We start from the raw sequence: 19,019 nt of genomic DNA, 5'->3' as shown, positions 1-19,019 counted from the left end.
ACTTTACCATGTGGTTTTCATAACTAAACCTAAGGTAGCATATCTGTCTGACTGAGACGCTTTCGTTGGATAGTCAGGTCATGTGGAAGCACACCAATAGAAAAGATTAGGCCAGGCAAAATGTAAGTACATCATAATTTGTGAAACTAATACATCTTACGCTGTGGACCAACAAGGTCAACAACCAAAAATTGTCTGGAACGCAACAAAAAAACATAGACGCTCCTAAAAATACGAAAGACAATAACGAGTGGAGTCTCACGAGAAGGTTCATGACTAACGCAGACGATACAACAGTCCCGGTTAAGGCTAGGACTCATTACAATCTGTTGAAAATGTATATTTCAAAGCAAACTAATGAAGTGTAACATAAAACATGAAAGGGTCCTCGGTCATGAGTCTCAATTCTCTTCATAGAAAGCAAAAAATATTAGATTTTTAATAAAACTCCCCTTTTTTTTCCTCATCTCCTAGATCTTGCACTAAATAAAGCAATGGCCCCCAAAGTGGGTGGTGCAGTTTTGACTGTTGGCAACAGTCGCTCAAAGTTACCAACCATCAAAATAACGCAACGCGTTCTGGCACATGATAATTGAAATCAGAAATGGAAACAATTATCCCTCTAAGTGAAGCGCAAATCAATACCAACGAAAGATGTTTTCACAGGTTCACTCAGTTCTGAGAAACAGACACCTGACCTGTATCAGAGTCCAAATTCCACTCAGTTCAATCGGGTCGGGTCTCGTTATCCTGCACAGGTTGATATGTCCAATACCAAAATTGACCCATTTTTTATCTCTGACTACACGATACATCACAATCACTGTGCGAGAAAATGCTGTTTTGAGAGACAATGAATTTTGAAGTGAAGAGAAAAATGGATGTGTTTGTTGTCAACATGAGGAACAAATGAAAGGAAAACGAGTACAGGGAAGTGGAAAACCTGCAGGCACATAAGCTGTTTGGTCCTCTTTTAGTCAACAGAGTTGAGAAAAACATTGCTGATGGATTTTATTATTGCTGCTGGAGGAAGTAGAACTTTTTGAATGTAAACTTGACTGACAGCGCATCATGCTGCCACCGGTGTTTGTGTTCTCCGTGAAGGTCTGCTCAGGTCGGTTGCATTTTGGTACGGGTTTAATTATCAGTCGTCTACTCGTGTCTTGAAGTGTTCCGGCACGGTTTCTCTGTCTTGTTTCCTCCGGAGGCTGAGAGGTTAAGCTCCAACAATCTGACTGACTTTCCCGACGTAGAACCGCTGCTCGCATTGCTGTCCATTTTGAAAAAGACAAGTTCCCAGTGGAGGGAAAGCTCGCACACTACACGGCGAGGGGGGAGGATTTTAACCATCCTGACATGTGAAATTCAGCGGCGGTTTGACACACTTTATTATTCAGAGAGCAGACTGACTTGTCTCAAACCAGAAGAACAAAGGAAAGAAAAAAGCGGGGGTTTGTTGGGTTGATGCAGGACGCCGCCCGTCAGCTTGAAAACACCCAGAGGAAACTCTTTGGGTCTGACTGCAGACAACTGGTTATAGTCATATAAATTATAAATGACATGATTTCCCAGCTACATTTCTCCTCCAGAATCAGATTTTTTTGGCCATGAATACACACAAAACTGAGTTTCCATGTGCGAGACACAGATTCTAAAGTCCCCATGTTGTATAAATACAGCTTTCCATTTTAAAATTTTTTTGTTTTGTTTTATTATAAATCAGGTGTCTTTATAAATACTGCAAAACCGTAGACTATTTAGCAACTGTAACGTTTGGGACGAGCTGTTTGGACTTCTGTAAATTATATAAAATAGATATTAAATAGATGTCACATACTCATGCTCATTTGATATGACCCTCCACAACATGGCTCACTCATCAACATTTTATGATGAAGAAAACAAAGCAGCATAATATAATAGCAACTGGCCTTGATGCAGATATTTTTCTTTGGCCACTCCCCTTGCCCCAAATGCCACACACATGACATATCACAAATGACAGGGAGTGATGTCATTGGACAACCACACTAGCATTTCCCAGCATACATTCTTCCTTTATAACTATTGGGAATGAAGCTACCAAATTTAACAGTTTACCTGATGCATTAAAAGCAATCATGCAAACACGTTTTTTTAAACTGTTGAACTTTTTAATTAACGTGGAAGAAAAGATCTAAAAGTGTTCAACAAATGTTTGAACATAGACACTTTGAAAACTGTTTGTGCTGATAAAGACTGGGAAACAACAAAAGCCCCCCCAAAAATATCCAGTAAGAAGACCTCGAAGAGATTTTGTGATTTTGAATTGTCTAAAAAAGTTTGGTGACTCAAACATTGGTACAGTACGGAGGCATAAACTGGAAAATCTGTCACAACTGGGACTGTCTGAAGGTTTCCCCAAAACAAGTAACAAATTGGGCAGCAAATAATTGGCTGAGCACGTGATAGAGAATTGAAAGAAAATAATGGTTAGCATTTTGAAAAACTAAACTAGAATCAACGCCTTGTGATTGTATTCCTCTGCCAACCGGTCAATTTGCAGTTCCTCCATATCTGTCCAGTCTCATTTATGTAGTTGAGGCTGAAGAAATCCATAAATATGTTTGTGTGCTTGACTAATTAACAGTAGACTATGCTTCAAATAAGAATGTTGCTGCAAATAAACTACAAATTGTAAAACATGAAATTCTTCACACGCATCTTCAACCCAAAAGCACAGAAGAGCTATACAATCTGCACAGTTTCAAGGTGAACATCCAAGATTAGTGTCGCCGATTCAAATGGTCAGGATCTCCCCTTCTGTTCCTGAGATATGGTTTTGAATTATGGCTGTTTATCCAGGACATTATGATGCCACAGTGGAGTTGACTTTTGACCTTTTCGATGCAAAATGCCATTATTTCATCATCATTATTTTATCTTATTAGGCAATTGAGTGAAGTTTTTTCAAAATAAGCATTGAGTTCTTGAGTCCTGTAACATGTGTAACAGTAACCTTTGACCACCAAAATCAAATAAGTTCATCCTTGAGTACAGATAAAGCTTTAAGCCAAATTTCAAGAAAATTCCTCAAGGTGTTCCTGAGCTGTTGATTTATTACAAGGACGTGAAGAAAACAGTCACCTTTGACCACGGACCACCAAAATCGAATCGGCTCATACTCGTATCAAAATTTGAATAAATTCCCTCTCGGCGTTCGGACAGACGTATAGACAAGCCAAAAACACCATGACCGTCTCCAGCGCAGCATCACTGTCAGCAGCGCAGTATCATAACAAATGTTGAATGAGGTTTGGCTGATGGGATAATCAGCTGCTTGAGAAGGATTTTGAAACAAATACTGTTAATCAGCCACTGTGAAGAGTGAGACAGATGGAGGAGAGAGTACTCATGGGCAGCAATTGCTCAATCAACTTCAATAAATACACAAAAACACATACACTCTCTATCACACACACACACACACACACAGAGGCTGTGATTTTGATAAGGACCAGCAGCCCCTGCATTTGAAGATGTTTTTATATTAAGAAGCTGAAGTCAAAACTCGATCTTTGATTGACACTAAACACATAAAGGCAGGGAAGGAAAGAGTGAAGCAACTGAACTGTAAAGAACATTTTCAGCAGAGTTTTCTATTCCTAATTATTATCTCCAGCCACTTCTACCTGCAGAGCCGTTAATGCCATTCTAAAGTAACCTTTTTCCAACAGCAGAAAAAACCCATCTGGACTAAACTTTTGTTTTCCTTAATCTTCTTTTTGTGTATGTGATGATGATTTTTTTTTTTCACTTACATAAACTGAAAGAGCCTCTATAAACATGAAATTGCAGTTTTTGAGCTGAACTGTGTTTGAACTGTAGGAGTGTGTTTCTTACTCCCATTGCTGTCGTTGACAAGAGCAAGAGTCTTATTATCATATTATTCAGATTCACATCTGTTGGAAGTCTGTTCTCAGCTGGGTGATAAAGTTAAAAAGCTGTGCCAGCCTCACAATCACTGCGCCAAAGAACATTCTACCCACGGCACACCTCTGGGCACACAACATGTAGGGACACGCAAGCAAACTAATAAATACTTATAGGAAATCTAGATGGAATTAATTCATTATAATAGAATAAATTAAAAACAAAGAAATAATAATAAAAAAAAATATATATATATATTGGAATTTGAACTATGAACAATTAAAATGTAAAAATATTTAAAGCAATGCATAAATAAACACACAAAATATTTTTTAAAAAATACCTGTAACTGAAATGAATAAATCAAGTTCAGGTTCTGTTCTCACCGTGGTGGTCTTAACTCGGCCTCCAGGTTGCGTGCAGGTCCAGCCCGACTGATTAACCAGGAGATTACAACCTTCATCATCCAAACACGGAGTCATCTCACACCACTGTCGACTCCTGACGATACGCACTGAGGAGGAGGAGGAGGAGAGGAGACAAGACAGGTGAGTACATTTGTTTCAGCTTTATTTGTATGTATTATGTGTTTTCTTTTTCTAATGTCTCACTGTTGAATGCTACTCCTCAATGTCTTACGACTTCCTTGTCATAAATGAATGATAATTTGTTTGTCTTCAACTGTTTTTAGATTGAAAGAAATATAGAAAAACTTAAGCAATCCCATAACAGATAAATGACTTCTAATATTACAAGCATCTTCAGACAAACAGTCAGGTAGTCATTGAATACAGGTGTCGACAAAAAAAGCAACACAATTAACAACCTCTTCCAATAAGTAATGAATGAAATAATAAGCTTCTCACCTTTTACCATCATAAACCAGTCCACATTGATATTGGATGTGGTAGATCATATATTATTTATGGTGTTACTAGTAATTTAATTAAACATCTTCCTAATATTTATTTTAAGAGCAGATTTTCATCTTGAACCACCTGTTCATGTCTTATCAGCCCTCCCTCAAGAAGACTAAGCATGCATGCACCCTGTAACTTCACTTCAAATTCAAATGTAACACAAGATAATATTATGCATTATTTTATGCTACAACAGGCAAAGCAACACTATTCAACATTACACAACACAGTGTTACACTGCATTTGTCGATACTTGATTTTCTGAAGATGCACATTTTTCTTACATATTGTTTTTCCTACTAAACCATATATGCAAATATGTTCTGAAATATTTTGCAATAGTTAATGAATCTCAGCTGGAAAACTGATCCTATGCATTTTGACCCATATACGTACACACACACTGGAAAAGTGGGCAGCCTCACATTGCGGCACCAGGGGACCAACTCCAGTTCTTTAGCCTGTGCGTTGGTCAGGAGTACCGACAGGAGTATTCACCCTCACATATATGTCTTTAATGGTGGGAAGAGAGCGAGCATCCGGCAGCTACCCGCGAACACAGGAAAAAAATGCCTCAGAAAGAACCTGGGGGAGACTGAGAGATTTGAAGCCAGGACCTTCTGTGAACCAACAGGGACACCTTTCTTTTCCAAAAAGTCTGAAACCAGCCTTATCCATCCGATTCTCTTATTTGTTTTCTCTATGCACTGATCTCTTACTCTTATCTTATGATCAACTTTTGCACTTTGACATTTTATTCCTCCTAACTACTCAGCTCCACTACGCAAAGAACAACTACACGCCTTGATGCACGAAGATATACTCGAAAATGCTACATCGCAGAACGTAATGGAACCTTTTTCTTGGTAAAGATACGTGTAATATCAATAGCTGCTGTTATTACGACGATAAATTACAACTGACTTTCTCTTACAATAACTTGTCTTGTGAAAATTAGAATTTAATATTAAAACATTGCAACCCTTTTCTTTTTAAATTACACCGAACATTTCCAAGCATGTCTATATTTTTTTCTTCACTTATTGCTTACCAGTATCACTTTTTTTTTAAATTATTAAAACCTTTTTACGTGTAAAATTACGAGTTGTTTCTGACAATAATATCATTTTTTTCTAATTAGTTTAGTTGACAAATTCATTGTCAATTTTTGTATTCCAAACAATGACTTTATTCTCAAAATATGACATCTTTATTCCAAAAATCTCAAAAAATAGGGAAACAGTAAATCCAAGTGAAAGGAAACTAAACATCAGAGAACTGATTCCATTTACTACGGACCAGATCTTCATCACACAGCTATTTTTAAACAAATACACCATTTGCATATTGTGGCTCCCTGATTGGCCGACAGAGAGAGAGGATGGGGTGATGATGGAGAGGAACATGTTGGGCTTTAATTTAGAAGGAACCCACCAACAAGAATACCCTCACTTTTAGTTTATGGGTTAATCTCCAAAAACATGGGGGCTCTTACATTTCCCATAATGCAGCTGGATAGTATGTTTCTCCCTTTGATACCTCATCTTTTATATACCACACCTTCAGCTTGTTTCAGCTTGTTTTAGCCAAATCAGATAACTGTCATGACATTAGACATGTTCATCGTTATTTTTACCTTCAGAGGCATGATATTGCTGTATAAAGCAAAAAGATTGTTATCAACCGTCCAGATTACCAGCATTACAACAGTCGGATGTTTCTTTTACTCGGGATCGCAATGTAACTAAAGAATATTGTATTCTCTGTTAATGTTATCAGTAGAGCAAACAGCTGTCTTCAATTAACAGAACTGTATGTGCATCTCATTAAAGATAGCTGCCAGTCCCACAGGGAGAATCACTCAGGGGAGAACAGAAAGTCATTTTTCCTCATCACAGAGAGAATAGATATAAAGAGGAAGCATCATACAAAAAAATAAATAAATAAATGGAAGAAGCACTCAACGCACTCATTAGCTCAGGTAGTGAAGCTGACGTTAGCAGGAATCTTCTATTTTGTCCTCTCAGATGATTAAAATGATAAAATATTTATAATTCTAACCGTGTAGGAAAACTGACTGCAACCACAGTGCATCCTTGGCTCTAGAATACAAGTATTCAGGCTTCCATAATATTTCAAAATAATTAGCTTTGCAATACAACAGTAACTGCAACAGAATAATGAATATTAAACATTTATTTATACATTTAATTAAATTGATTTAGTTTTTCCTTGCAGACTTTACTATTTTATCAAACCAGTGAATGCCTAATAAAGCACTCAGAAGCAAACCGATGCTTTTTTTTGGAGCGTTATCAAAACTTTACTTACTAAAGGCATTGGAAAAACAAGATGAATATTTTATTAAATAAAAAAAAACATTAAAACAAAAATGATGATTTTCTTCATTTGACAGGGCTCACAATTAAAATGCCATCCCAGGCTTGATGTAAATAGGTTTGTGGGATGATGTAAATTAGCTTTAGGTCAAATTTGTTGACAATAGGTGAAAGGAAAGTGAGCAAAACACAGCCACAGACCCGCTGGTAGGTGAGCCTGCCTGTTTATGGAGCAGAAGTTGCAAACTAGCAGCAGCTCAACATGAGCAAATTCAAAGCCTTGGTCTAAAACAGCCTGGTTCGGCCCACAGTGAGCCCCAGTGTCGTTTCTGAAACTGTCATACCAATAAAGCCACTTGAATTTAATTGAATATGTAGCCTTCAAATATAAATCCAAACAACAAACTAATACAACAAACAACAGACTGATGTTAATTTTCACAACCAAAAACGTACCACTAGTTTTGGTCATGTTTGCAGATCTGATTACAGGAATTATACCAAAGAATAACATAATCTAACAGTGATTAAATGATCTGTGGAAATGGTAAATAATATAATGGTGTCCTACTCCTATGTGTCCTCTGTGGAAATCAGCACACACACACACGCACGCACACACACACACACACACACACACACACACACACACACACACACACACACACACACACACACACGCTGTCTGTCCTGTCGGTATCTGTGTCTGTCAGCTGATCCTCTTTCTGCTCTCTTACCGTCATCTCATTTGAAAATGAATTCTTTACTCAGAGGGATTTCCTGCTGTTTGGGCCGATACTTTACGGACCCAATCAATCCCAATCTTTTCAGCCTCGCTCTCAATCCCAGCAATAAATTACACTCTCTGAGCCCGGCCCGGGGAATGATGAAGAAAATGAAAGTCTGTGCAGGCCTGTAATACATAACCTGGTAATCAGCTCTCCCTTTAGAGCGGCAGCGTAGTGGTGTGATTGTGATAGCCCGTTAGCCCCCAATTATCAAACCAATTTCCTACTGAACAACAGAAGCTCTGTTCAGCCATAATACTTAATTAAATTCTCACATCGCATCACACTTCCATCAAGAGGCAGAGAGATCCTCCAGAAGGAGGAAATGCTTCGGCGCCACCTTATTTTGTTTAAGTCTTTTTTTTTTGTATTTAAGTTAATAAAATGAAATAAAATTACTGACAGGATGAAGGTTGTAGTTGAAGGAATATTCTGACATTTATGTTGCCACTTTAGCTTCTGTCTTGTTTTAAACATTTCTGAATCTTGTTGGAAATAAGTGTTCACATGATGTTATGTTACACTAAGCACATGTGAGAAATCTGGTTATCACATCTCACTCACAAAAGGACTTTTTTTTTACTGTTCTCTACAGATCTGAACAAAACTGAAGACCACTATGAAAACTATGAAACAACACATTGAATCATATTTTAGATTCTTCAAAGCAGCTACCTTTTGCTTTGATAAAAGCTTTTTCAATTTCCTCGTTCTCTCCACCACCCTCATGAGGTCCTCACCTGGAGTTTTTCCAATAGTCTTGAAGGAGTTCTCACACATACTGAGTACTTGTTGGTTGCGCTTCTCTAACTACTGTATTACGTGCCATGTCTGAAATTATGTCTGTTTGGCCTTGAGGACAGTAAATTTATGAAGTTTAAAATATTTTTCAACATTTTAATTTTGCTTCAGTATAGAAAGAGCTTTTAGCTCATAATTCACATTAGGCACACTCAAAGCGTTGAGACCTTTAAGGGCACTATTTATGTTCCCAGGGCAATGCAGAGGCAGCGCACATCTACAGTAATTGCATTTTGGTTCAGCACAAGGCATTTTTTGTTGCACCTTCGCCAGCTCAGACCTGGTCTAAGTCCGGTACAGCTGGAGAAGAAGTGTTCAGTCCGCAAGAGCACACATGAACAGACCCATCCAAAATACCACATGCAGGTTTGGTGGATGTCCTACGTATTTAATACCACTTACATAGACAATTAAAACACAATTTTTGTTTAATGCAACCTTCCAATTTAGTTAATCATATAAAAAATGAAGATGACTCTTGTCTATTGAATCAGTTGCAGTTGGCTCACGTCAGGACACCATGAAATATAAAAGGCAATTTAGGACAGCTGAAAAATGATTGTAATTAAATTACACATAAAGGGGAAACAATTCAAAAGTCCTTGCACCTACTCATCTGGTTTAGTAATCTACCAGCCTGTCAGACCATGGAGAGTGTGTCATTTACACACAAAAGGTTAAAGCAGTTTACACACAGCAGCTTAGGTCATTTAATTCATGATTGCAAAGTAAATCACACTCAAAGCCCCCGTTGCAGTTTATCTATTAACACCACATCAGTGACGTTTGGAGCACATTGATCTTTCTTTGTGTCATTAATACATTAATTGCGTGCGTAATTTACTTCTCACTCCTCAACATTGTTTTATTGTTTTTGTCTTATATCATTGAACCGCCTTTTACAGTGGGCAGCAGTTCTAATAATACCAGGGGAAGAGTTATTCATACTGTTAGTTCTTCCCAAGCCCGTAAATCAGCCTGCGGAGGGCGACTCGTTGAAACACAAATCCAGTGATTAGAGTCTGAACCTCCAGAAAAGTATGTCAGTTTCATCCTGTGGGTTTGGATGTTGTTGTCGGCGTGCCTCATTGATAAAAAAAATTCACGGTCGGCCGCATTACGACCGTTTTAAAGCGAATGAAAGGAGCTGGTTTGATTGGCCATGATTGAAGTAGACACACCTTCTAATTATCTATTCCTCCTACTTCACCACTGAGCTGCGCAAGGGTTGCGCCCTGCACTTATGTTCACCAAAACACCAAACCTGTGGGCCTTATAATGCCAGGGGAAAAGAGACATTTATAATATTAGTTACCTCTCCCCAAATCAATTTAATATCATCAACCGAATTGAGGCCGACTTATAGTATCATAAACTCTGTCATCAGCGAAAGGTATTTTGTGAACCGGCAGAAACCTCTTCACCTGAAAGTCTCTTACCCTCTGACCAATAACAGCACAGGAGGGATGAAAAGTGTTTCCAGGTGAGTCATTGTGTGTTTTCACGCGTTAAAATAGAAAACAGAAACAGCAAAACCGAGTTTTGAGCCAGTAGTATGAAATGGAGATGCAGTGGATTAATTGCAGGTATCAGTAAACACCTGAACACCTGCGAGCGCTGCATCACCGCACTGATAAATTAACGACCGCAATGTAGATCCATCCGCCACCGCTCAGCACAGTTCATTTATTCAGAAAGAGAGGAGGCCATTTTGTAATGGCTTCATTCATCAAAGACAGCGTCCAGAAGGAGGGTTGCCGCTTCGTCCCCGGAGGATTAGACAATCGGACGGGAAACAGCGAGGAAGGAACGGACTGGAAATGAGGCAAAGAACAAACAGAAAACAAATGTGCTACAGTTGTAACAGGACGTGGACACCGACACCATTATTCCTCTTTTAAAAGCAGAGTTTGATATGCCACCCAGGGAAAAGAAATCCCCCTGCTTTTTGTTAACTTTCTCTTGATTTTGTTCTTTATTTTGTGCATATTTTCCTTTACTTTTTCATTCCTATCTTCAAATTTATCACTTTCTACTTTAATTTGACATGTTCTCTGTTTTCTTTTTTTTCTAATAATCATTAATATTGCGTACATTATGAGAAAATGTCCCCAAATTGCTTTTTTTTTTTACGTTTTCTAATTTTATTTCTCCATATTAACTTCTCTCCTTTTTCTTACTTCTGTATTTTCTTTTTCTCTCTTCTGACTTCAGATCTGAGGTCAGTTCAGGATTTAACATCTCTTCCGAGTGTAGGAATCGCTCCGAACACCTCGCAGTCCCTGAACACACCCGCCTGTCTGCCCTTTTCAGATCGTCTTCACCTGATGAGAAAGAAAAAGGTCTCGTCTCTCATCTGTTTGTTTTTTTTGCCGCACAGGCTCAGAGCCCTGTGGCCTTTTTTATTCATAGCTGTCAGTCTGATTTCAATGTAACAAAACAGCAGCAGCAGGTGGTGTTCTCAAACTGTTACGTCTTTTCATTTTACTGCTCAGATCATGTGTGAAAGGCTGATTAGGCAGATAAAAAACATCTGCTCTAATTTTTCAGGAGTTCTCTGCCTACTTTTTATGATTTCTTTGAACAGGAGGTGCTTCTAAGTTGGAAAACATCTTTGTAAAACCCAAACGCGCTCACAATTAAACCAGAGTTAATGGGGCTTTCTTTTCTGTATCTGTAAACATGGTAGCTCTACCATGTAGTAACCAGGACACAGTCTGGTGTCAAGCCGGGGCTGGTGGGATGTGACAGGACAGCTAAGAACCGGCTGCAGTCGGATTCTTCCTCTGAACTTGGTTGTCTGAACTTTGCTGGTGGAAACAACAAATGAAAAAGCGAGTCGCCACCTCAGATACAAATTGACGTCAGATTCAAAGTACACTGCTGGAGAAAAGGTCACTGAGATCCAGACGGAGCTGCTACTGAGGTATGAGTTTTATTTACACTCAAAAGTTTCTGAACAAGCTTTAAAAAAAGATCTGAGATGATGGTTTGTTTCATCTTTATAGTTTTAACATTAGGTAAATAACAAATCATAAAATATAGAATTCTATTGATCGCAAGAAAATGTCCTGTGTCCACTCTCTCAGCAAATCTTGTCTTGGATTTCAATCTGGGTTTTGGCTGGGCCACGTAAGGACAGCTACAATATGCAGGGAATTTATCTGTGATCATATTTGTGCTATGTAATCATTGCAAAAAAAACCAGCGTAGGTTCTAATTGTATCATGCCGATACTTCAGCAGACAAAGGACGAGGTTTTCCCCGCTACTCCCTGTCCGTATCGCTCTTCTGTGTCAGTGTGAGTGCCTGTGTGTGTCTGTGTGCCTCGCTATGTACGAGGGTAAACGAAAACCACGTGCCTGCATTTTGGTGACAACTCATCCCTTGTCGGACCTCATAAATTCAATCCCGATGGCGATCAAAACAGAAAAACTCATTGATTCAATGGCAGGACCTGCAGCCGACACGCAGCCGGTGTGGATACGCACACGCAACCAAGCCGCAGCTGAGCAGCGCATGAAAGGTAACACACACGCCAGGCAGGCAGTTTGTCCCAGGCCTTAAGTTCTGCATTCTCCCTGTGCCTGCTGCTGAGAGGTATCCCCATAGCATTATGCTTCCACTACCGTGCTTCACTCTAGAGATGGTGTTAGCCAATTAATTAGCAGTGTCTGCTGTTAGTGCTTAAAGGTTCTGCACAAAGGATTGAGTTTTTGTCCTTTAAAAGCTGTTTTCCTAAGAAACAAACATTGTTTTAGTCCAATGTTTTAGAAAATGGTTTTATGCCCTGATCTGTGCCCCATCACAATTTTCTTTCCATCTTGTTCATGGCTTGGTTTTGGGACATTATGTACAAAGGTTTCTTCCTTTCTTTAACAAGTTCTAGACACGTCACAAGGATAATTAAAGCAAACAGGATGCTCCGAACCACTGTTTGGAGCCACGGTGAAGGGTCTGTTGTCACGCTGTCACTCTGGCTTATTGAGTGTAATTGATGGGAAAAAGGACGAATTGTATCTGTATTAAATGAATGTAATCTGCTACTCCATAATGTGCACAGAAAGTGAAGGGTTGGAATATTTTTGGAGGTGACCGTACGCAGTTAAAAAACAAAACAAAACATAAATACACACTTACAGTAGCATACATACAACTTAAAATCAATGCAATAAAATAAACTTAACAAAATGAATAAATGCAAGTGCAAAATAAAAAAAATAGGCAATGACTCAATGCAGTCTGTGTGATACTGTGTGCAATGTTCTGAATTAAAGTCAATGAATAAACTGTACAAAACTATAATTTTTTTTCACTGATTTAAAAAAAAAGAAAAGAAACTATACTTAGTCTTCAAAATGAATAAAGTTCAATGTTATGTGAACTGCATCGGTAAACTACCGCTGGAGCAATGAATATACAGTTGTTGTTTTTTAACCTGATATTGCAACACAAAATACAAATTGACATAAATATCATCATGGAGCTCTGTAAAGGTCACAGAGACTGAGATGAGGGCCACAAAGTTTGCACTGAGAAATCTTTTCCACAACATTTGTAATAGTGCTCTGCAAGTTACACTTTATTTCCAAGAGTATCTGTCAACTATCCCGTATGGCTAAAATGCATTAGTTTACATACTTTTGACAGAAAGAAAGAGGCTTTATTTTACTCCATCAGTCAACGAGCTGTACTTGTTTTGTGTGTGACATCTTCTACATAATCTCACAACCAGAAACAACTCCTGTTTATCTCAGAGAATTTGAGCAGGTTTAAGTTATTCGGAGACGTTCCGAGAGCAAAAAGCAGGAAGTTGTTGATGAGTTTCTGAGCTCAGAAAACAGGTCGAAGTGATCACCATCATTCTCAGATCCAGTCTGCTGCTAAAAATATCCTCTTATAGCAGCAGAGCGCATTCAAACCACCTCTGATCACCGGCAGCACAAGTTCGGCTCAACAACACCAATTTTACCCTCCAACGCACAGTGAAAAATTCTACAAACACAAATTGTTTCTTCAGCAGCTCCATTAGGGATCAACATGAATATGAATTGGGCTCAGGTCAGAAATTCAGTTGTTTTATTTAGAAAATAGAGACAGTCAGTTTCTTAGTTGTTCATCCAGCACAAAGTTAAAGTGTTAAGACTGAAAGAAAACAGTTTTTATATTCTCTGTCAAAACCACAGGGCGTGCTGGAACAACGCTGACACTTTTTTTTCTCCATGTTAGGACATACAATATTCACGCTTCTTTTACATTTTTTAAATCATCTCTGAAGTGTATATCATGCAAAAGAGCAAAAAAAAAACCAAATGGACTGATGAAATTTCTTCTATTGACATTTAAAGTGTAGCAATTAATTCACAAGATCAACTCAAAGCCTCATTTTGATCTTCCACGGTTTGCCCTGTTAAAGTTACTGCAATATGCATTGATACAAACTCAACACTTCCTGTAGTCAATTTGGCTTAAAAGCACCCCACTGTTTAAGTAGAGAAACCTTTCATTTCTTATCAAAGGTTTTATAGTGAAACATTTGCGGGAACGTGTTGTGACTAAAATAGGAAATCCAAAACAACCATTGAAAATAGCTAGAAATCTATTTTTGACTTTCTCAAATTAAAGTGATGGAAATATACATTATTGACTATTGCATGGAAACCAACACAGAAAGACAAACAGGAACAGACATGCACACTCGCATTCACACCTAAGGGCAATTTAGAATCACCAATTAACTTAACTTGCATGTGTTTGGATGGCGGGAGGAAGCCGGATCACCAGTGAGAACCCACACAGGGTCGGGGGAGAACATGCAAACCCCACAGAGGAAGGCACTTGCTCCAGCAAGGGCTCGACCCTTGAATCAAAAACAGCAACAACTTAATTGTGTGCACGCCCACGTGTGCACTTATCACACGTTTGCCAACAGCCCACAGACTTTCTATTTTTATGGAAAGGCTAAGTAGAAAAGGTTAGAAAATCTACTGTGCATTTCCATCATTACCAGAGCTTCAAAAGATTTGCCAACAATTCATAGCATAGGGCCTAATAAACAACGGGGGTAGTTATGATTACTTTTTGAGTCTTGAATGATGTGTCAACGCCCAAATCACAGACTTGTATTGCTAATGAGCAAGAAAATAGTGCTAAACTCTGTCAAAAGCAAAAAAGTAAGAATAATAGGGCATGACGTAATCAACATACAGGACCGAGCACGGTCCTGTATGTTGACATTGACTTGCAAGCAAATGAACATTTCTTTGCATCTATCATGTAAAAATTGCTAATGAATGCTGTTTTAAGTCACTAAACACAGAATTAAAAAAAAAAAAAATCTGGCTACAAGCAACTGAAGGGAATTCATAAATATATATTTGTCACAGATGTGTTTAGCTTAGCTTACCAAAAAGAGTGGAAGCACATGAAAAATGCAAGCCTAGCTCCAAGGGTAAAAAAAAAAAAATCACCTTAGCAACAACTCAAAGCGCTCACACCTGGTCAGAAACTTTTTATGCTGATTAGGCAAAAGTACGGTTTTGGTAACATCCTGTAGGATGTGATGATTTTGAATAGTTTTGTCCAAACTGGAGCTTAATTGTTCAGACAGTAGGAAATCAGTGCTGACGTGAGGAATACATATTATCTTGAAGACAAATCTGAATGAGAAAATATTTAAAGATCCTTTCAACTGAAGCGCCTTCTCCGAAGAGAACGCAGCAGGGAAACCGTGGAGGTTCTTTAACTCTGCAAAACAACTGTTCAGAAAATCACCAGGAGAGCCTGTAAATCCCTGCAGAGCAGACCGAGCCCCTCCAGCTGTTGTCATCATTTCCAGATGGTAGAAACAGAAAGAGAATAAGGAGGAAGCCGGTGATGAAATGCACTGTAACTCTGGGTACTTCCCAACTAGACGACGACTTTCTGGACTTCACAGACCAGCTGAAGAGACACTGAGGATTTAGAGAAAAGCCGCAGATCTGTTTGTTTCCTTCATAAATATGAAATATTAGGCAGTAAACTGCAGCCTCAGAGAAGATTCTGCTTGGTTGGCAAAATGTTCGTAAACTATAAAACTAAAATCCCTTATAATACAACTGATTCATTCGAAGAACTGCAGAGATTAATGTTGTAAAACTCGCTAATGTTCTCACTTGCTTTAATGATATGAAATGGATGATACCCATAATTATCTAGAATTGAAGATAAATCTGAGATCTTATACTGCTAAAATTCTGAGACCTGTTCTGACTAAATTCAGTAATTAATGCAGTTAGTCAAATTTGAGTTGTCACCTTTATTTTCTGACCGCAGCTGAACTTGATTCTTTTAAGCTACTGCAAATAATGATTAGACTATAGCTACATTTCTCAAATTGATGACTGTAAGTTTTCTAACTATTTCAGCTGCAGCCGTCTGAACACAGCGACTTTCTTACCGTCGACACAAGCCGGTCTGGCTGCTGTCGTCCCGGCAATTTGTCCCTTCCTGCAGGCACAGCGGGCCGTCTGTCGGGCGATGGTTCTCCTGGGCTGGCTGCTGTCCCGGTCCAGAGTGACAATCTCACAGGTCCCTGCCACCAGCTGACCTAAAGGAGGCAGGGAAGGAAATGCGGGTTTCATTTTATTGTATTCACATTCATAAACATTTAACTCTTCAGCTCCATTAACACCATGTCCTAATTTCTAGTTAATTTCACTGGACCAGATTACTTATTCTCCTGAGATGGTCACTTCACAGTATGATTTTCTCTTGAGAAATAGGATGCTTCCAAGCACTGTAATGTTGACACTCATGTCTACCTACAGGTCTGAAAAATGTCAAAATTATTTATGGAACTCTACAAACTCACTGACAAATCCTGGATCCCCTTCCACACCTTCACTCATGCAAATAATTAAATAATCACCGCAATAAATGTTACAATAAAGGCATTCAATTCTAATAAAATTCCTATTTCTTCATTGTGATAACGATTGAAAACAAGCGGGCTGCAGCTTCACTGATCGGTGATCCTGCTGTATAATTCATGACATCTTTTAAACCAGACTTTAATTGATTAACAGAATAATAAAGTTTTTAGGGAAAGCGATGGCTGGATGACTGTTGGGAGAATCACAGGGGCCAGATTAAAGCCTCAGGAGTTGGTGGGGGGGGGGTGGCTGTATGTGGTTGCCGTGGTGATGGCAGAAGCCCCCCCTGCATGCTGATGAACTGTCATCAATAGGGCCATGGACCGTCGCCCTCCAGAGAGGACCTGACCCACAACAGCCAGGACCTCAGAGAGGAGGGAGCACAGAAGGATCTGTTCAGAGAGACGGGGGTCAGCGGGGTCAGACGGAGGAAAACAACAATAATGACGACATCATCATCACCACTAACAACAGCGGCAGCAGCAGCAGCAGCTCATTAAAGACAATTTGGTCTAAAGAGCACATACTATCCTACAGGTTCAGCATCGTATCTGACAAGGCAGCTGCTCGTTTCTGTCGACAGACAAATCTCGTAACAATTGAGGGGACAGATTTCCATGCGGCACTGAAGTGGATCGAGACTGTTGAGGAACCCGCCTGCAAGATGACTGATTCTTGCTGACTTTGTGCCTTCCATGCATTTGTTTTTATGGTTATTGTTTGATCCAGTCAATATAATATACATTATGTTTTGATTACAAAAAGATACCAAAACTCAAACATTTGTGAAAGAAGTGTCATTTGTAGCTCAACCCACCCAATACGGTTTCAATTTTTTTTATTTTCTGTACCAGGTGTGAGAAGTTCAACACCTTCCAAACCAAAATAATATATTATAATAACTTGATGATACAATTTTATACCAAAAAAATCAAAAAAAATCACAAAAAAAAAAAAAATCCCCTTTTACTGTAACTACATGATATAGATCAAAGTATTTATGTTTTCTCCAATATCAAAGGGATCCAGTGTTGTTAGTTGGCTGTACATCCATTAGTACATTGCAGTGAGGAACTGCTGACAGCTAAATCGGCCAATAGTGTGAATTTAACAAAATATAAACAAAAAACATTTTTAATTTGCATGAAACTGTTTTGGCCCTGTGGTCCCAAAACAGGTTTATCCAATGTCAAAGGAGGAAATGTAAGAAGAGAAAACATGTCAAAAGGACAACAGTATTACAGTATTTCTGTATAATTAGTTCCTTGTCTTACAGCTTCTCTTTAACGTCACTCTTCCCTTCAGCTGTTTTAAAAAAAAAAAAAATTGTTTTTGGTGTAGTCTGTCATTTATGTAGCTGTGGCTCTTTGAAATCCTGACTGTTGGGGTGAAAAGCCTCAGTTGTCAGACTGAAACATGATGCAGCTGCAGCAGCACTTAGGAGCTGAGAGGTTTGGATGCCGTGAGTAGTGTTGGCTGTCAGCAGAGCCTTTGTGAGACATGAGTGAAGACACCGTGCTGTTGTTTCTATCGGCTCTGAGTCAGTGCTGCTGTCCGTCAGGTGAGTTATCGCTCAGGAGGATTAATGTGTGACGAGACACATTTTTCGCTCCTCCATTCCTACCAAAAAAACAACATAATCGAAACAATAGGTGAAACAGGGAGGAAAAAAAGGGAAGGTCCTAAAATGATATTACGATATTTCAAGGTATTTCTGCGATCACGTTATTCTTGATGACAAACAAACTAATGAAACAAAAAAAAGTATTATTTATTTAAAAAATGTACAGTTGCAACAAAAGTTTGTATACAAAAATAAATGTATATGTGTACATATGATAACATTCACAAGTGTAGGTCACTATTAAAAAGCTACTAAGGCTTTCAAAGCAAGCAGTTCTGTTTCATGAAATGGAGATTTAACAGGTTGAAGTTTCATCTTCAAACACTAACACTGCCCTGAGCTTTGTGTCAAAACTATCTGCAGTTTTAATGAAACTCATAATTACGTCTGACAGCCTGCATTAACACCACTGCTGTTCTCTGTCTGATGTGTCCTCCCCCTCCTGTTAGCCTCGGGGCTACATGGACGCTAATAAACTATCTCGTCTCTGTCGGAGAGCCGCTATGATGAGGGTTATCACCTCCTCCTATCCCTCCTCTCCGTGTGAATGCTGAGAGTCAGACCTCTGAGAGCTATAGGTAGAATCACTTTCATGTTTAAAGGGTCAAAGGTCGTACAGGGGAAAGGACACGCTAACTTTCATCCCTCTGAGTGTAGTCATGTTTGACACAAAGGTTAGGGGTCAGAGCATGAAGGCGAACAAACAGAGGAGCATCAGAGAC

General features: G+C 38.9%; 1 protein-coding gene across 1 annotated transcript in view; it reads right to left on the bottom strand.

Moving 5' to 3' along the window:
- The window catches only part of LOC138206574 (chemokine-like protein TAFA-5), a 51,043-nt gene that overhangs the window by 14,737 nt on the left and 17,287 nt on the right, over positions 1 to 19,019 (bottom strand). The window contains exons 2-3 of the mRNA XM_069163373.1: positions 16,199 to 16,348; positions 4,299 to 4,426 (exon numbers count right to left, since the gene is read on the bottom strand). Coding sequence (XP_069019474.1) covers positions 4,299 to 4,426; positions 16,199 to 16,348 — 278 coding nt within the window. The remainder of the gene's footprint in view (positions 1 to 4,298; positions 4,427 to 16,198; positions 16,349 to 19,019) is intronic.

Source organism: Embiotoca jacksoni, unplaced genomic scaffold (assembly GCF_022577435.1).
Source record: "Embiotoca jacksoni isolate LCO1_2020_lvr unplaced genomic scaffold, fEmbJac1.0.p SCAF_3, whole genome shotgun sequence".
In the NCBI taxonomy this organism is placed as follows: domain Eukaryota; kingdom Metazoa; phylum Chordata; class Actinopteri; family Embiotocidae; genus Embiotoca; species Embiotoca jacksoni.
This window is presented reverse-complemented; position numbering and strand designations above follow the sequence as displayed.